Below are 13946 nucleotides of genomic sequence, written 5' to 3'. Positions count from 1 at the left end.
CCCAGGGTTGGTGTGGGATCTGGCGGTCTCGCCACTTCAGGCAGCGCAGCCCCTTGCAACAGAGCCAGCCTGTTAGGACCCCAGGAGCGGGCGATGAGATCCCAGTGTGTCTGGGTTCTGTTGGCCTGTGGGATGGTGTCGGAATGCAACTGACCGGAGCAGTCTGCTGTGCAGAGTCTGCTCGAGTAGCTCAGCGCCGGTGGCTCTGCCCCATAGGCATTCAGGGACTTCCTAAGCCTTGGCCCTTCTCCCGGTGGAGCGCTCGAGGTTGGTGAGAGGGAGGCGAGGTTGCCTCTGCTGCGGGCGGGTGGGGCTTGAGACGCCCTGTCTCCTGCAGCGCGAGATGGTCTACTGCCTGGAGCAGGGCCTCATCCACCGCTGTGCCAGCCAGTGCGTCGTAGCCTTGTCCATCTGCAGCGTGGAGATGCCTGACATCATGATCAAGGCGCTGCCCGTCCTGGTGGTGAAGCTCACACACATCTCGGCCACAGCCAGCATGGCCGTCCCGCTGCTGGAGTTCCTGTCCAGTGAGTCCCCGCCCTGCCTGCACATGCACCCCTGAGGTTCGGGCTGTGCCCTGTGTGGAATACCTTGTGTGGGCTTCTCTGATGCCCTCTCAGGACTCCTTGGGGAACCTGAGTGTCTCACCTGCTGTTGCCTCAGGGCCTGGGTGTCTCTGCCTGGCTGCTGTGAGTGCTCTCCCTCCTGGCCTTGAGGGGCGGCTCCTCTCACCCCCCTAGTGTCCATGTGAACGCCCCTCCTTGAAGAAGCCTCTTCCCCCTGAGCCTTGGCCCTGCCCTGGTTCTGGGCCTCCTCTCTGTCCATCAGAGCACACATTGCTTCATGGGGGCTTTGTTCGCTTCCCCCAGACTGACTTCAGGAGCTCAGGTGCCTGCCCCTTCCGCTTGTGCGTCTGGGCGGGCCCTCAATGTTTAGATGGCAGAAGGGCACTGCTGGGCCAGCACTTCGTGTAGAGGCTGGAGAGGAGATTGTGTGTACTTTGTGGGCCACATACGGGTCCTGTCAGTCTTTCTGTTTTGTTTATAATCCTTTAGAAGCATAGAAGCCTGGCCGGGCGTGATGGCTCATGCCTGTAATCCTAGCACTTTGGGAGGCTGAGGTGGGTGGATCACCTGAGGTCAGGAAATCGAGACCAGCCTGGCCAACCTGGCAAAAGCCCGTCTGTACTAAAAATACAAAAATTAGCTGGGCATGGTGGCGGGTGCCTTTAGTTCCAGCTACTCGGGAGGCTGAGGCAGGAGAATCTCACGAACCCGGGAGGCGGAGCTTGCAGTGAGCGGAGATCACGCCCCAGCACTCCAGCCTGGGCGACAGAGCAAGATTCCGTCTCAAAAAAAAAAAAAAAAAAAGTGTGGAAGGCTTTCCTCACAGGTCACACAAATGGCAGGCCACAGCTGGAATTGGCCTGGGAGCCGTGGTTGGCTGGCCATGGGACGGACAGCTGAGGCCAGGGTCGGGAAAGCCCCGTCCGTGTGACTGTGGCCTTCCCTCCTCTGCAGCACCCCGTTGCTGTCGTGGGCAGAGCAGCCTGTTGGCCTTTAGAGGCCCTGCACGGGACCCCGGCTCCCCTGACCATTGTCTTTGTTACTGCAGCTCTGGCCAGGCTGCCGCAGCTCTACAGGAACTTCGCCGCGGAGCAGTATGCCAGTGTGTTCGCCATCTCACTGCCGTACACCAACCCCTCCAAGTGAGTGGCCGCCCCAGGTCCTGTGCCTCCAGCCCTGGCCAGGCCTTGCAGCAGAAAGCCCTGGCAGCCTTGGTGCCCAAGGCCTGAGCGCCTCTGCTTTTTGCACTTCATGCCCTGGGGACGTTTCCCTGGTGCCAGGATGGAGTGCCAGCCGCCTTCTCGTCTCAGGTTTAATCAGTACATCGTGTGTCTGGCCCATCACGTCATAGCCATGTGGTTTATCAGGTGCCGCCTGCCCTTCCGGAAGGATTTTGTCCCTTTCATCACTAAGGTAGGCCCAGGGCCGGCGAAGGCTGTGTCCCTTGACAGGCCAGGGCTTGCTTTGCCCTTGGCTGTCCATGGCTAGGGCAGAGTGATGACGGGCAGGCAGAGGGCAGTGGGAGGGTGTTTGGGGCTGTGCCTATGGCGCTGGGGGCTCTGCTGGGCAGCCTGAAGGGGTTTGATGCATGGTGGGCATGGAGGGGTGGGAGCTGGTGCTGCTGCCTTGCCCTCAGCGAGCAGCTTGTCCCCGGCCAGGGGGCACCCGGCAGGCCTGTTGAGGGCTGGGCCTCCATCCCCCATTGCCACCCCTCACTGTCCGGGCCTGCTCATTCTGCCAGGGCCTGCGGTCCAATGTCCTCTTGTCTTTTGATGACACCCCCGAGAAGGACAGCTTCAGGGCCCGGAGTACTAGTCTCAACGAGAGGCCCAAGAGGTACGGCCTGCAGGGGTGTGCCTGGCATTGGTGTGGGCGGGGAAGGACGTGGGGCTGTGGCCTGGCTGACGGTGCCTCCAGGTCAGTGAGTGGAAACGGGTCCTGCGGCTGGGGGCCAAGGTGCCCTGGAGTATGTGAGGCAGGGCAGGACCTGCAAGGGCCGCTAACACCCCTCAGCCCCTCACCAGGTTGGCCATGGTGGCCTGCAGCACGGTAGCACCATGGCCTGGGTCCTGGCTGCTTGTGCCACACGCACCTACTTGTGGAGTTGGGGAATAGGGTGCAAGCTGTAGGCGCCTGAGCCCCTTGAAGGAGCCCGGCCTTGTCTGGGGCTCCCCCCTCCTCTGCAGCCCCCAGCCTGCCGCCAGCCAGGGACTCTGCTTCACCATCACTGCCGCCTTGCCAGATCGCAAAGAGCTGAGCTGGCCTCTGTGTTCTTGTTTGCATTTCATTTGAACGGCTTTCTCCTCCCGTCCCCCACCTTCCTGCCCAAGCTATTTTGGCTTTCCCTAGATGGGAATACGGCATTTTCCAGCGTGACCTCAGCTCGGAAGCTGTTCTCTGGAGCCCCTGGGGGCTCGGGGTCAAGCTCGGCCATTTCAGCCAGAGACTCCTTTCTGGGGTCTTGGTTTCTTTTCCTAGTGACCTTCAGGGCCTGGCCACTGAGGCCTCCGTGCCTCCTCGGTCAGAGCTGGGCGGTGTCTGCCTTCCGCGGGTGGTGGGATCGCCTGGCCAGCACAGCCTGGAATCTGCCGTGGGGGTGGCCCACACACGTTTAATTTGCACTGATGTTTGTTTTGGTGTCATGCGTGAAGCCTTACTTTTCCTCAGTCATATTTACCAGATGTATTATCATGCATTTTTGTTTTCTGTCTCTTCCCCGCTAACTGCCCTTTGGCATGGCTCTTTTGCTCATCTCACCCGCGGGATCTCTCCATCCTGACCCTGTGGCCTGGGACCTTTCCTCCTCACCCCTCCACTGGCTTGTTCTCCCCTCCCGGGAGCTGGGCTCTCTGGGGCGTTGGGGCTCCTTCCTCACCCGATAGTCTGAGGATAGCCAGACCCCCCAAACAAGGCTTGAATAACTCTCCACCCGTGAAAGAATTCAAGGAGAGCTCTGCAGCCGAGGCCTTCCGGTGCCGCAGCATCAGTGTGTCTGAACATGTGGTCCGCAGGTAGCGGGACTGTGTCGGGTGGGGGGCACGGACCCTGGAGCTTGGCCCCGTGAGCACCTGGGTGGCAGTGCATGGGGCTGCTTGCATGACCTCGTCGTCTGCCCGTGTCCTCCCTGGCCAGCCCAGGGGGAGCTGGTGACGAGGGGTGGAAGGGTTGCATTCTGTCCCCAGGCCCCGTATGAGCGCGGGCTGGCTGCACGCATTCCTAGGTCCCTTCGGGGTGCCGCTCGGAGACAGCCAGGCGTGCCGGGCAGCGGCCTCCACAGGCTGTCCCCAAGGGCTGCAGTGCTGGTTGGGGGAGACACCACTCCTGGTTTTGGCCTTTTCGTATTCTCTAGAACGGACGTTTTTCCTTGGGCTCTCTTCTCAACAGGGTTTATTTTTTGTTGTAGCTGAAAGGGAATAAGGGGCATTTGGGGAGGGTGCTGGGGTGGGGCCAGCCTGGGAGGGTCTGGGTGGGGGCCAGGATCCTCCAGGGCGTGGGCCTGGGCCCCAGGCCACGGCTTCAGTCAGTTCTCCCTGCGGTGTCTGCGTGCAAATATGGGCTCTCGGGCTCTCGGCTGTCTCCTGCCTGGGGGTCACCGCTGCTGGCACTGGCAGAGGGGATATCTGTCTCCTCCTGGAAGCCCGTTGCAGCCCAAGGGGTCCCACAGCCCTGAGTCCATCCACCTCCTTGCCTCAGGCCGGCCTCTGCTGTGCGGGACTTGGCCAGGGGTTGGGGTGGTAGGGGTGCTCGGTGAAGCTTAAAGCCATTTTCTAGCACCTTCTGTATCATGAGCAAAATATTGCCTAGGGGCTATGAAATGTGTATCAGAATGAACCCCCCGGAAGCCTCTTCCCCGTCAGTTAGTGTGACTGGTCACTGGCTGTGGAGCCCCGGCAGCCGCTTGCCTGTCACTTACGTGTGACTGGTCACTGGCTGTGGAGCCCCGGCAGCCGCTTGCCTGTCACTTAGTGTGACTGGTCACTGGCTGTGGAGCCCCGGCAGCCGCTTGCCTGTCACTTAGTGTGACTGGTCACTGGCTGTGGAGCCCCGGCAGCCGCTTGCCTGTCACTTAGTGTGACTGGTCACTGGCTGTGGAGCCCCGGCAGCCACTTGCCTGTCACTTACGTGTGACTGGTCACTGGCTGTGGGGCCCCGGCAGCTGCTTGCCTGCCTGGGAGTGAGGGTGAAAGGCCACGCGGGGATCCCAGACCTCTGTGTGCTCGCCGGAGGCAGCCTGCGGGCAGAATGCAACGTGGGCCTATCTGCGTGGCCTCCGCCTCTCTGCATGACTACACTGTTTCGCCATGAGGCCGTCACCTAGTGCTCCCGTGGGCTTTGGTGAGGGGGTGTCTGTCTCTCTAGCCTCCTGAGTCTGCTCTGACCAATGGGCCTGGTCTTTCCCCCGCGGCGTCTCCCCGTTCTCTGGGGTGATGTCCACGTGATGCTCAAGCCGAGGCTCGCTGGGCCGCCCACACCCTGTTGGGTTCTTTCCGAGCGAGTTCCTCGGCCGTGCATGCATTGAGCTTTGATCCCTTGGTGATAGGCGGCTCGGCCCGCCCTGCCTGGCACCCTGACCCCGGTTGCGGCCTCTCCCTCCAGCAGGATACAGACGTCCCTCACCAGTGCCAGCCTGGGGTCTGCAGACGAGAACTCCGTGGCCCAGGCTGACGATAGCCTGAAAAGCCTCCATCTGGAGCTCACGGAAACCTGTCTGGACATGATGGCCCGATACGTCTTCTCCAACTTCACAGCTGTCCCGAAGAGGTGCAGGCAGCACTCCAGGGCTGGGCGGGCCTTCGGGAGCCGAGGCATGCGGGAGCTCCACGGGCGAGCTGGGTTTCACGCTCCCTGTCTTCTAGGTCTCCTGTGGGCGAGTTCCTCCTGGCGGGTGGCAGGACCAAAACCTGGCTGGTTGGGAACAAGCTTGTCACTGTGACGACGAGTGTGGGAACCGGGACCCGGTCATTACTAGGCCTGGACTCGGGGGAGCTGCAGTCCGGCCCGGAGTCGAGGTGACTGCACCTTCCTTCTCTCCATGCCTGCCAGCCTCAACACTGGCTGTCCCAAGCCCATGCCCACGAGGCACCCTCGTGCCAACCTGGGGACTGAGTCCACCCTGTGCATGGGATTCTCTTCTTAGCTCCAGCCCCGGCATGAATGTGAGACAGACGAAGGAGGCGCCAGCCAAGCTGGAGTCCCAGGCTGGGCAGCAGGTGTCCCGTGGGGCCCGGGACCGGGTCCGTTCTATGTCAGGTGAGCCTTGGCCCCAGCCACTCCCACACAGGCACCAGGGCTCCCTCAGTGGCTGCTGCTGGTCCCAGTGTTCAGGAAGGCTCCTGAGCCCAGAGGCCGGGGTGGCTGGCTTCAGGCCTGGCCCACGTCCTGACTCGGGGTGAGGCCTCCACAGCTTAGCCCACAGCCGTGGAGTGGCGGAGTGCGGCCCGCTCACTGCAGAGGGGCCTGTTCTGGGAGCCGGTGTTTCCTGTGGGTCTTTAGCCCGGCTCAGTCCTGGAGCCGCCTCTGCTCCAGGGAGCCATGGTCTGACTGCAGGGCAGGTTCTGGGTCCCTCCCTGTGGCCCGGGGTCCACTGAGGCCAGTGCTGTGGTGGGCTGTGCATCGAGGGCAGAGCTGCCACCCTCTCTGGCTCCTTGTGGCACCAGCCTGCCAGGCCCGGGGGAGCATTCAGCTTTAGGCTGGTGGTTTTGCATCAGGTAGGTGGTGCTCACCAGTCCTCCGCCCTCCTCTTCAGGGGGCCATGGTCTTCGAGTTGGCGCCCTGGATGTGCCGGCCTCCCAGTTCCTGGGCAGTGCCGCTTCTCCAGGACCACAGACTGCACCAGCCGCGAAGCCTGAGAAGGCCTCGGCCGGCACCCGGCTTCCTGTGCAGGAGAAGACGAACCTGGCCGCCTACGTGCCCCTGCTGACCCAGGGCTGGGCGGAGATCCTGGTCCGGAGGCCCACAGGTACCGGGCGGGGCTGGCCTGGGCCCCGTCCCTCTGCCAGTCACCCACAGAGCTGTGGACACATGGGCGATTGCAGACTTGGCCGTCTTGGGGTATTTGGGGGTAACTTTTTTTTCCCCCCCGAACACAGTGTCGCTCTGTCGTCCAGGCTGGAGTGCGGTGGCGCGATCTCGGCTCACTGCAGGCTCCGCCTCCCGGGTTCACACGATTCTCCTGCCTCTGCCTCCCAAGTAGCTGGGACTGCAGGCGCCCGCCACCTCGCCTGGCCAATTTTTTTGTATTTCTAGTAGAGACGGGGTTTCACCGTGTTAGCCAGGATGGTCTCAATCCCCTGACCTCGTGATCAGCCTGCCTCGGCCTCCCACAGTGCTGGGATTACAGGCGTGAGCCACCGTCCTGGCCATTTGGGGGTACTTTTAAGTCTCCAGAGGTGAGCTGCGAGGGGCGATCCAGGTGGCCGAGGTGGGGCAGGGGCCTGTAGTGAACCAAGTGGCTTCCACGGCAGAGAGTCGCCCTCCGCGCCTGGAGGCTGGAAGTCTGAGATCCAGGTGCTGCTTGGCAGGAGCTGCTTCTCGGAGGCCTCAGTCCTTGGCCTGCAGCGGCTTTTCCCCTGTGTCCTCACAGGCTCTTTCCTGGGTGTCTGCGTGTTAATCTTAGGAGGAGACCAGCCGTGGCTTGGTCCACTCTGGTGCCTTGTTAGCCTTAATTACCTTTCCTCTGAAACCCAGTCTCCAGAGACAGTCCTGTTCCGAGTTCCTGGGGTTGGGATTAAAGCACACCAACATGGGGGGCACAGCTCAGCCTCTTCCCAGAGGCAGAGGGAGGCCTGTGCAGAGGCCCAGAGCCCAGGGCCGCCTGGGTGTGGCTGAGGGGTGCGAGGAGTGGGGTTCCGGCCCTCCTGGAGGCCTTGGGTCCGGACTGTGAGGCTGGGGGCTGGAGGCTGCCGCTCACAGGTGCCTCCCCAGGCTTGGCCGAGCCTGGCCTCGGGACTGGAGCTGATGGGGGCGGCAGGGTGGTGGCCGCCAGCGCTGGCTCTGACATTGTGGTCCTGAGGATCGTGGGAGGGAGCATCAGGGCAAAACCAGGGCCCAGCCAGGAGGCCTCCCGGGGGCCAGGGATGGGCATGGGGCGGCGCTGGCCTCAGGCCAAAGGTGCTGCCGCCTCTGCAGGGAACACCAGCTGGCTGATGAGCCTGGAGAACCCGCTCAGCCCTTTCTCCTCGGACATCAACAACATGCCCCTGCAGGAGCTGTCCAACGCCCTCATGGCAGCTGAGCGCTTCAAGGAGCACCGGGACACAGCCCTGTACAAGTCGCTGTCGGTGCCAGCGGCCAGCACAGCCAAACCCCCTCCTCTGCCTCGCTCCAACACAGGTGGGTGGCATGGCGGGCCTTAGCATGGGCTCTGCTCCCACTGGCCTGGTGCTCCTGGTGACGGCAACATGGCTGCTCTCCGCTGAGGGCACCTACACGGCTGGGGGTGGCCCCTGGCCTGCCTCAGCGCAGTCGTCCTCTGGTGTCTGGGAGAAGGCTGGCCTATGGGAGGTGCCTGCCCTCTCAGAAAACTGGAGCTGGCAGTGTCAAAAGCAGTAGGGGCCCTGTGGAGCCTTTGCCCAGCACCCTTCATGGGGAGTCCAGCACTGCAAGCTCCAGGAGGCTCCGCGGCAGCCTCCCTCCCTGCCTGGGCCTGGGTTTGGACACCTAGGCCCGCCTGCACACTCTCGGCCCCCACCCCACTCGGCACCGTGCTTCTCGCCAGACCCTCTGGCCCTTCTCTGTGGCTGCAGATGGCACTTAGCAGCCTAGGATGTCTACTCACGGGAAGAGGAGGCCCAGCCCTCCTCAGGTCCGCCCGAGCAGCTTCCAGCTCTGGGCCCCGTGCGCGCCCCTGCCGGCCGCTGGCCCTGCCCTCTCTCCTCTGCAGGCACGGGGCCTGTGCTCTCTGCTCGACCTGTGTGTAGCCCTCCTCCTGCTGACGTGGCCGCGCACGGCCTTCCCTTGCAGTGGCCTCTTTCTCCTCCCTGTACCAGTCCAGCTGCCAAGGACAGCTGCACAGGAGCGTTTCCTGGGCAGGTATTGGCGCGCCTCTCGAAGCGGTTCGCTGCAGAGCGCCACTCTGCCTCATAGATGCTGTGCTCATCGCCTCATCCGCCCGCCCCCATGGTCCGTCTGGCCTCCATTGCCCTGGGGAGCAGGTCCCGACTCGCATGAGGACGTCTGTGCAGAACGCCTTGGCTTAGCCAGCGGGATCCCCTTGACTCGATCCCTTTGTGGCTGAGTCCCGTCTGCGCTGTGCAAGCACGCCCAGCTTCAGGCCCGAGGGGTGGGGGTGGCCTAAGTCTCCATGGTGACATCAACTGAGCTGCAGACTCTGACGGGGGCCGGCTCTTTAGGGGGAAGCCCGCCCCAGGCCCCTGCCGAGCTGGCCTTGCCCTGGTCTGGTGGCTCCCCGGCCTCTGGTGGCTCCCCGGCCTCTGGTGGCTCCCCTGGCCTCTGGTGGCTCCCCTGGCCTCTGGTGGCTCCCCTGGCCTCTGCAACCCACAGATGGGGCTGCGTGTGCCTCGCGTCCCAGGTTGACCAAGGGCCCTGCAGACTGACCTCTGCCTGTTACCCCCAGGCCCTGGCAGGGAGTGCTGTGACCTGCATGGTGCTCCCCTGCCAGGTCTCCACGTGCGGACAGGAGCGAGTTCGGAAGGGCTGCGTGGGACGGGCCCTGGGGCGTGTGACTGTGTGTGTGCAGGGCTGTGTGGGCTCCTGGGGGCTGTGTTGGTCCCTCTGTTGCTGCTTCTACTCCCTTTCCCTCTGCCCTGACGCTGGCACAGGAAATACTGCTTTGGGACCTCACACGCTCTCTCCTTAGTGTCCCCAGCTGTTGGTCTGGCTTGGAGGTGGAGGGTGAGCCTCTGCTCTTGGGAGCGGGCTCCCAAGTCTGTTTGCAAATAGGGACTTCCCCACGCCACGGAGTCTCTGCCTCCTTCCTCGGTTATGGAGGGCTGGTTTCAGGTGCCCCTTCTTCTAGAGCTGAGGCCCGTCTTGGGCGAAGAGTGTCTTGCCCCTGCCTACCTGGAGGCACAGGGGTGGCTGCTGGTGGACTACGGTGGGCAGAGCCGGTTGCCTGCCCATCCCCCAGGAGCTCATGCAGGAGATGTCTGTGTCAGGGTTACACCCAGGCCCTCCCAGTGTCTTCCCTGCCCGCTCGGTGGATGGCAGCAGTAAGCAGAGCCCTGGGGAGGCTCGCAGGGCTGCTGTCCCTCTGGTCAGAAGGCTGGTTCTCAGAGCCTTCTGTGAGCGCCAGGGCCTGGCCTAGCCCCACATCCAGCAGCCCCGTCTGTGTCCTCCCAGACTCCGCCGTGGTCATGGAGGAGGGAAGTCCTGGCGAGGTTCCTGTGCCAGTGGAGCCCCCAGGATTGGAGGACTTTGAGGCGGCGCTAGGCGTGGACAGGCGCACAGACGCCTACAGCAGGGTGAGTGTGGCTCAGAGCCTAGACCCTCCTGAGCTGGGGGGTCTCCTTGTGGGAGGCAGGGCTCGGCGTGGGTGGGCCTGCACCCGGGGAACTGGCTCTGTGAACTTGGGCGAGATCATCTTCCACATCCTTTGTGCACAGACGGTCTGCACTTCCCAGCCGTCCACCTGGGCCGGCCCCTGGCTGCTGGGCAGCCTGTGGTCTCGGGATGCTGATACCTCGGCTCGCACAGTGTGGGGCACAGCTGGTGGTGGTGCTGCTGCTTCACGGGTGGGGACCGTAGCCTGGTGCTTGGGCTGCTCTGTGGCTCTGGGACAGAGGACAGATAGGGCCTCTCACCACCTCCAGGGCAACCCCAGGTAGGCTCGAGGGTGCCTCCTGATGGGATTCTCTTTGGGATGGTCCTTTCTAGTCGTCCTCAACCTCCAGCCAGGAGGAGAAGTCATTCCACGCAGAGGAGCTGGTTGCCGGGGGAATCCCCATTGAACGAGCCGTCTCCTCGGAGGGTGGCCGGCCCTCTGTGGACCTCTCCTTCCAGCCCTCACAGCCCCTGAGCAAGTCTAGCTCCTCTCCTGAGCTGCAGACCCTGCAGGACATCCTCGGGGACCCTGGGGACAAGGCTGACGTGGGCCGGCTGAGCCCTGAGGTTAAGGCCCGTTCACAGTCAGGGATCCTGGACGGGGAAAGTGCTGCCTGGCCAGCCTCGGGCGAAGACAGTCGGGGCCAGCCCGAGGGTCCCTTGCCTTCCAGCTCCCCCCGCTCGCCCAGTGGCCTCCGGCCCCGCGGTTACACCATCTCCGACTCGGCCCCATCGCGCAGGGGCAGGAGGGTAGAAAGGGATGCTTTTAAGAGCAGAGCCACAGCTTCCAATGCAGAGAAAGTGCCAGGCATCAACCCCAGGTGGGCCTCTTGCTTCCGGGCGGGGCTCCTGATACCATCCTGCAGGAACCTGGTGCCTCAGTTGCCCCGGGCCGAGCAGGCTGGGGAGGGTCCTCGCCTGTGCCCTAGGGCTGGCTGGAGCCCCTGGGAAGGCGGTGGAGTGGGAGATGGCCAGGTTCTGTGTTCCTCCCTGGGCTGTGGCTGCCCGGCCAGGCCTTCACCTGGGTGCCCACTGTCTCCTCCCTGTGCAGTTTCGTGTTCCTGCAGCTCTACCATTCGCCTTTCTTTGGCGACGAGTCAAACAAGCCAATCCTGCTGCCCAATGAGGTAGGCGTGGCCTCCCTCTCCTGCAGTCTGCTGGAGCTTTGTGGCTCTGGGGAATGGTGGGGGGCCCAGCTCTGCTGCTCAGAGCTCAAGCTTACAGGGGGCTCTAGCCTCGGGTCCCTGTGGCAGCCTGCTGTGATCAGCCTGGGTGGGGTGGCTTCCCATGGACAGGCATCTGGGGCTCAGACAGGGCTCTGTGTGCCATAGTCACAGTCCTTTGAGCGGTCGGTGCAGCTCCTCGACCAGATCCCATCATACGACACCCACAAGATCGCCGTCCTGTATGTGGGAGAAGGCCAGGTGAGGCTGCAGGGCGAACCTAGGTGCCTGGACAGGGCCAGCTGGGCCTCAGCCTGCAGGGGGTGGGAGTCTGGGCCCCCTATGCTCCGCGGAGCTCAACACTGCTGGGTACCCTAGAGCATGAAGTGCTCATTGAGCTCCATGCCACATGCTGCTCTGAGTGCTGAGGACCCAGACGCGAGTGACAGGTCAGCGTGTGAGCACCTGGCATGCCAAGGAGTCGGAAGGACTGGGCGGGTGGCACCGGTCGCGGGGCTGGGGAGGGTGCTATTGGTCAGTGAGCTGACAGCTGAGTGGTGAGGGAGAGGGCAGGGGGAGCCCGCATAAGGGTAGGGGCATCCCGCGCAGCAGCAGCAGGTGCAGAGGCCGGGGGCACCGTGCCCAGCCGGAGCATCTGTGCTGGGCGAGCACAGTAGCCGACAGGGTAGGCAGCCTCAGTGCCCTAGAGGCTGCACCTTCATCCCAAGGGAAAGGGCAGGGCCTGGGCTGCTTCTGACTCAGCCGAGTCTCAATGAGTCCCTCCTGCTGTGTGGCTCGTGGAGGTGGGTGGTGACGGTCTCTGTGGGAGCACGGTAGGCCCCTGGGGGCAGGCTGCTGAGGAGCCAGGGCCCTGGCTGTGCTTTGAGGGTGGAGCTCCCTGATTTTGCTGGCCAGGCATACACAGGGCTGAGGGAAGAGGGGGGTCAAGGATGACACCTGGTGTCTGGCCTGGGTGGCTGCTGGAATGAATGGTCCCGTCTGCCTCAGGGATCAGAGTGGGGCTCCCGGCAGAGCCCACTGGGCACCCCCGCCCTCTGCGGGGCGGGGCCCGGCCCGGGAGTGATGCCACCTTGCCTCTCCTCTCTCCCCACAGAGCAACAGTGAGCTCGCCATCCTGTCCAATGAGCATGGCTCCTACAGGTACACGGAGTTCCTGACGGGCCTGGGCCGGCTCATCGAGCTCAAGGACTGCCAGCCAGACAAGGTGTACCTGGGTGGCCTGGACGTGTGTGGTGAGGACGGCCAGTTCACCTACTGCTGGCACGACGACATCATGCAAGGTGTGGCCTGACCCCTACCCACTCCTGCTGCCCCACGCCTCGGGGCACAGCTCCCATCTGGTCCTGTTGCCCCACGCCTCGGGGCATGGCCCCGGCATCCCCACCCGCTCCAGCTCCCCACGCTTCAGGGTCCGAGCTCAGCAGCATGGGCATGGAGGCAGTGATGGGGCTGGTGGCTTTGCTTCCCAAAGCCCTGCCCCTGGGGAAGGGCCGAGGGCCACTGGCTAGGCACCAGAGGACATGGCCCCCGCAGGCCCCCAGAACCCCTGGAGGAATCAGGAGGTGCGCCGGTGCAAGGCACAAAGGGCCTCAGCACTGGCCCCACAAACCCATCTGGCTCTGCTCACCTGCAGCCGTCTTCCACATCGCCACCCTGATGCCCACCAAGGACGTGGACAAGCATCGTTGCGACAAGAAGCGCCACCTGGGCAACGATTTCGTGTCCATTGTCTACAATGACTCTGGCGAGGACTTCAAGCTCGGCACCATCAAGGTGAGTGAGGGGCTGTCAGTGGGGCTGGGTCCCAGGCAGGTGCGCGCTACTGTGTCCTGGGTTGGTGGGGGGTCCTCCCTGAGCTTTGGTCACGAGGAGTATGAGGAGAGGCCGCAGTGCTCACGGCCCCATGGGCATGAGCTTTAAGCCCTGAGCCTGAGTTGCATCATCTGTGCCAGGGAGCCTGTGGCCCCTGCTGCTGGGGTTTTGTCAGGAGTAACTGGCAAGTGCAGACTGGGTGTGCTGGGTGGGCACAGTATAGTTGGTGCTTCCTGTCTACCCGGCGCGGCCCTTGGGCCCCCAGTCTCCCCAGTGGCAGCTGTCAGGCCACTCGCTTGGTTACCGCCACGCACCACTAGGCAGCAACCAGCATCAGCCTCTTCTGGAGGTGGGCTGGGTCGGTCAGTGTCACAGAGCATGTCCTGGGTGCTCTGTCCGGTGAGCCCCAGCGTGGCAGGGAGAGCTGGCATGGCCCAGGCAGGGCAGGTGGGCTGGAGGCCTCACTCCAAGGGCCCCAGGACCCTGAGGCAGCCACTGAACCAAAACCCTGGGGCTGCTAGTCAGAGTCCAGGAGGAGCAGGAGCATAGCGAAGGCAGGCCCAGCCAGACGCCAAGACGATCAATGGGGGACATCCCAGAAGCTGAGGAGGGTGTGGTGGTGCTGAGATGGGGTTCATGGCACACTTCATGGCTGGGCAGATGGATTTGGACGTATGCAGACACCCTGGGGGCCCTAGCAAGTAGAGGTGCCCCGCTGTGGCTGCAGCAAATGTGGGTGCTGGGCCCAGGTGTGGAGGGGGCTTGGCCTGTGGAAGGCCAAACACAGCCCCGCTGCCGGAGGGGAAAGTTCAGGGGCAGATGCTGCCCATGGAGCCGACAAGCGTCTAGCAGTGCAGCCAGGCAGTGGCTGAGAGCAGCCCTC

General features: G+C 63.6%; 1 protein-coding gene across 14 annotated transcripts in view; it reads left to right on the top strand.

The window, feature by feature from the left end:
* TSC2 (TSC complex subunit 2) overlaps nucleotides 1-13946 on the top strand; it is a 67211-nt gene that overhangs the window by 52390 nt on the left and 875 nt on the right. For 3 of the 14 annotated variants that reach the window (XM_050774161.1, XM_050774151.1, XM_050774148.1), the window contains 17 exons: nucleotides 338-527; nucleotides 1615-1708; nucleotides 1877-1979; nucleotides 2308-2402; nucleotides 3449-3577; nucleotides 5163-5327; nucleotides 5423-5575; nucleotides 5704-5816; nucleotides 6313-6525; nucleotides 7695-7898; nucleotides 8529-8597; nucleotides 9867-9988; nucleotides 10401-10888; nucleotides 11119-11194; nucleotides 11399-11491; nucleotides 12345-12531; nucleotides 12885-13024. In XM_050774161.1, the coding sequence (XP_050630118.1) occupies nucleotides 338-527; nucleotides 1615-1708; nucleotides 1877-1979; nucleotides 2308-2402; nucleotides 3449-3577; nucleotides 5163-5327; nucleotides 5423-5575; nucleotides 5704-5816; nucleotides 6313-6525; nucleotides 7695-7898; nucleotides 8529-8597; nucleotides 9867-9988; nucleotides 10401-10888; nucleotides 11119-11194; nucleotides 11399-11491; nucleotides 12345-12531; nucleotides 12885-13024 (2634 nt within the window). The remainder of the gene's footprint in view (nucleotides 1-337; nucleotides 528-1614; nucleotides 1709-1876; nucleotides 1980-2307; nucleotides 2403-3448; nucleotides 3578-5162; nucleotides 5328-5422; nucleotides 5576-5703; nucleotides 5817-6312; nucleotides 6526-7694; nucleotides 7899-8528; nucleotides 8598-9866; nucleotides 9989-10400; nucleotides 10889-11118; nucleotides 11195-11398; nucleotides 11492-12344; nucleotides 12532-12884; nucleotides 13025-13946) is intronic. The other 11 variants (XM_050774149.1, XM_050774147.1, XM_050774158.1 and 8 more) reach the window with 6 other exon arrangements.

Source organism: Macaca thibetana, chromosome 20 (genome assembly GCF_024542745.1).
Source record: "Macaca thibetana thibetana isolate TM-01 chromosome 20, ASM2454274v1, whole genome shotgun sequence".
Taxonomy (NCBI): domain Eukaryota; kingdom Metazoa; phylum Chordata; class Mammalia; order Primates; family Cercopithecidae; genus Macaca; species Macaca thibetana.
This window is presented reverse-complemented; position numbering and strand designations above follow the sequence as displayed.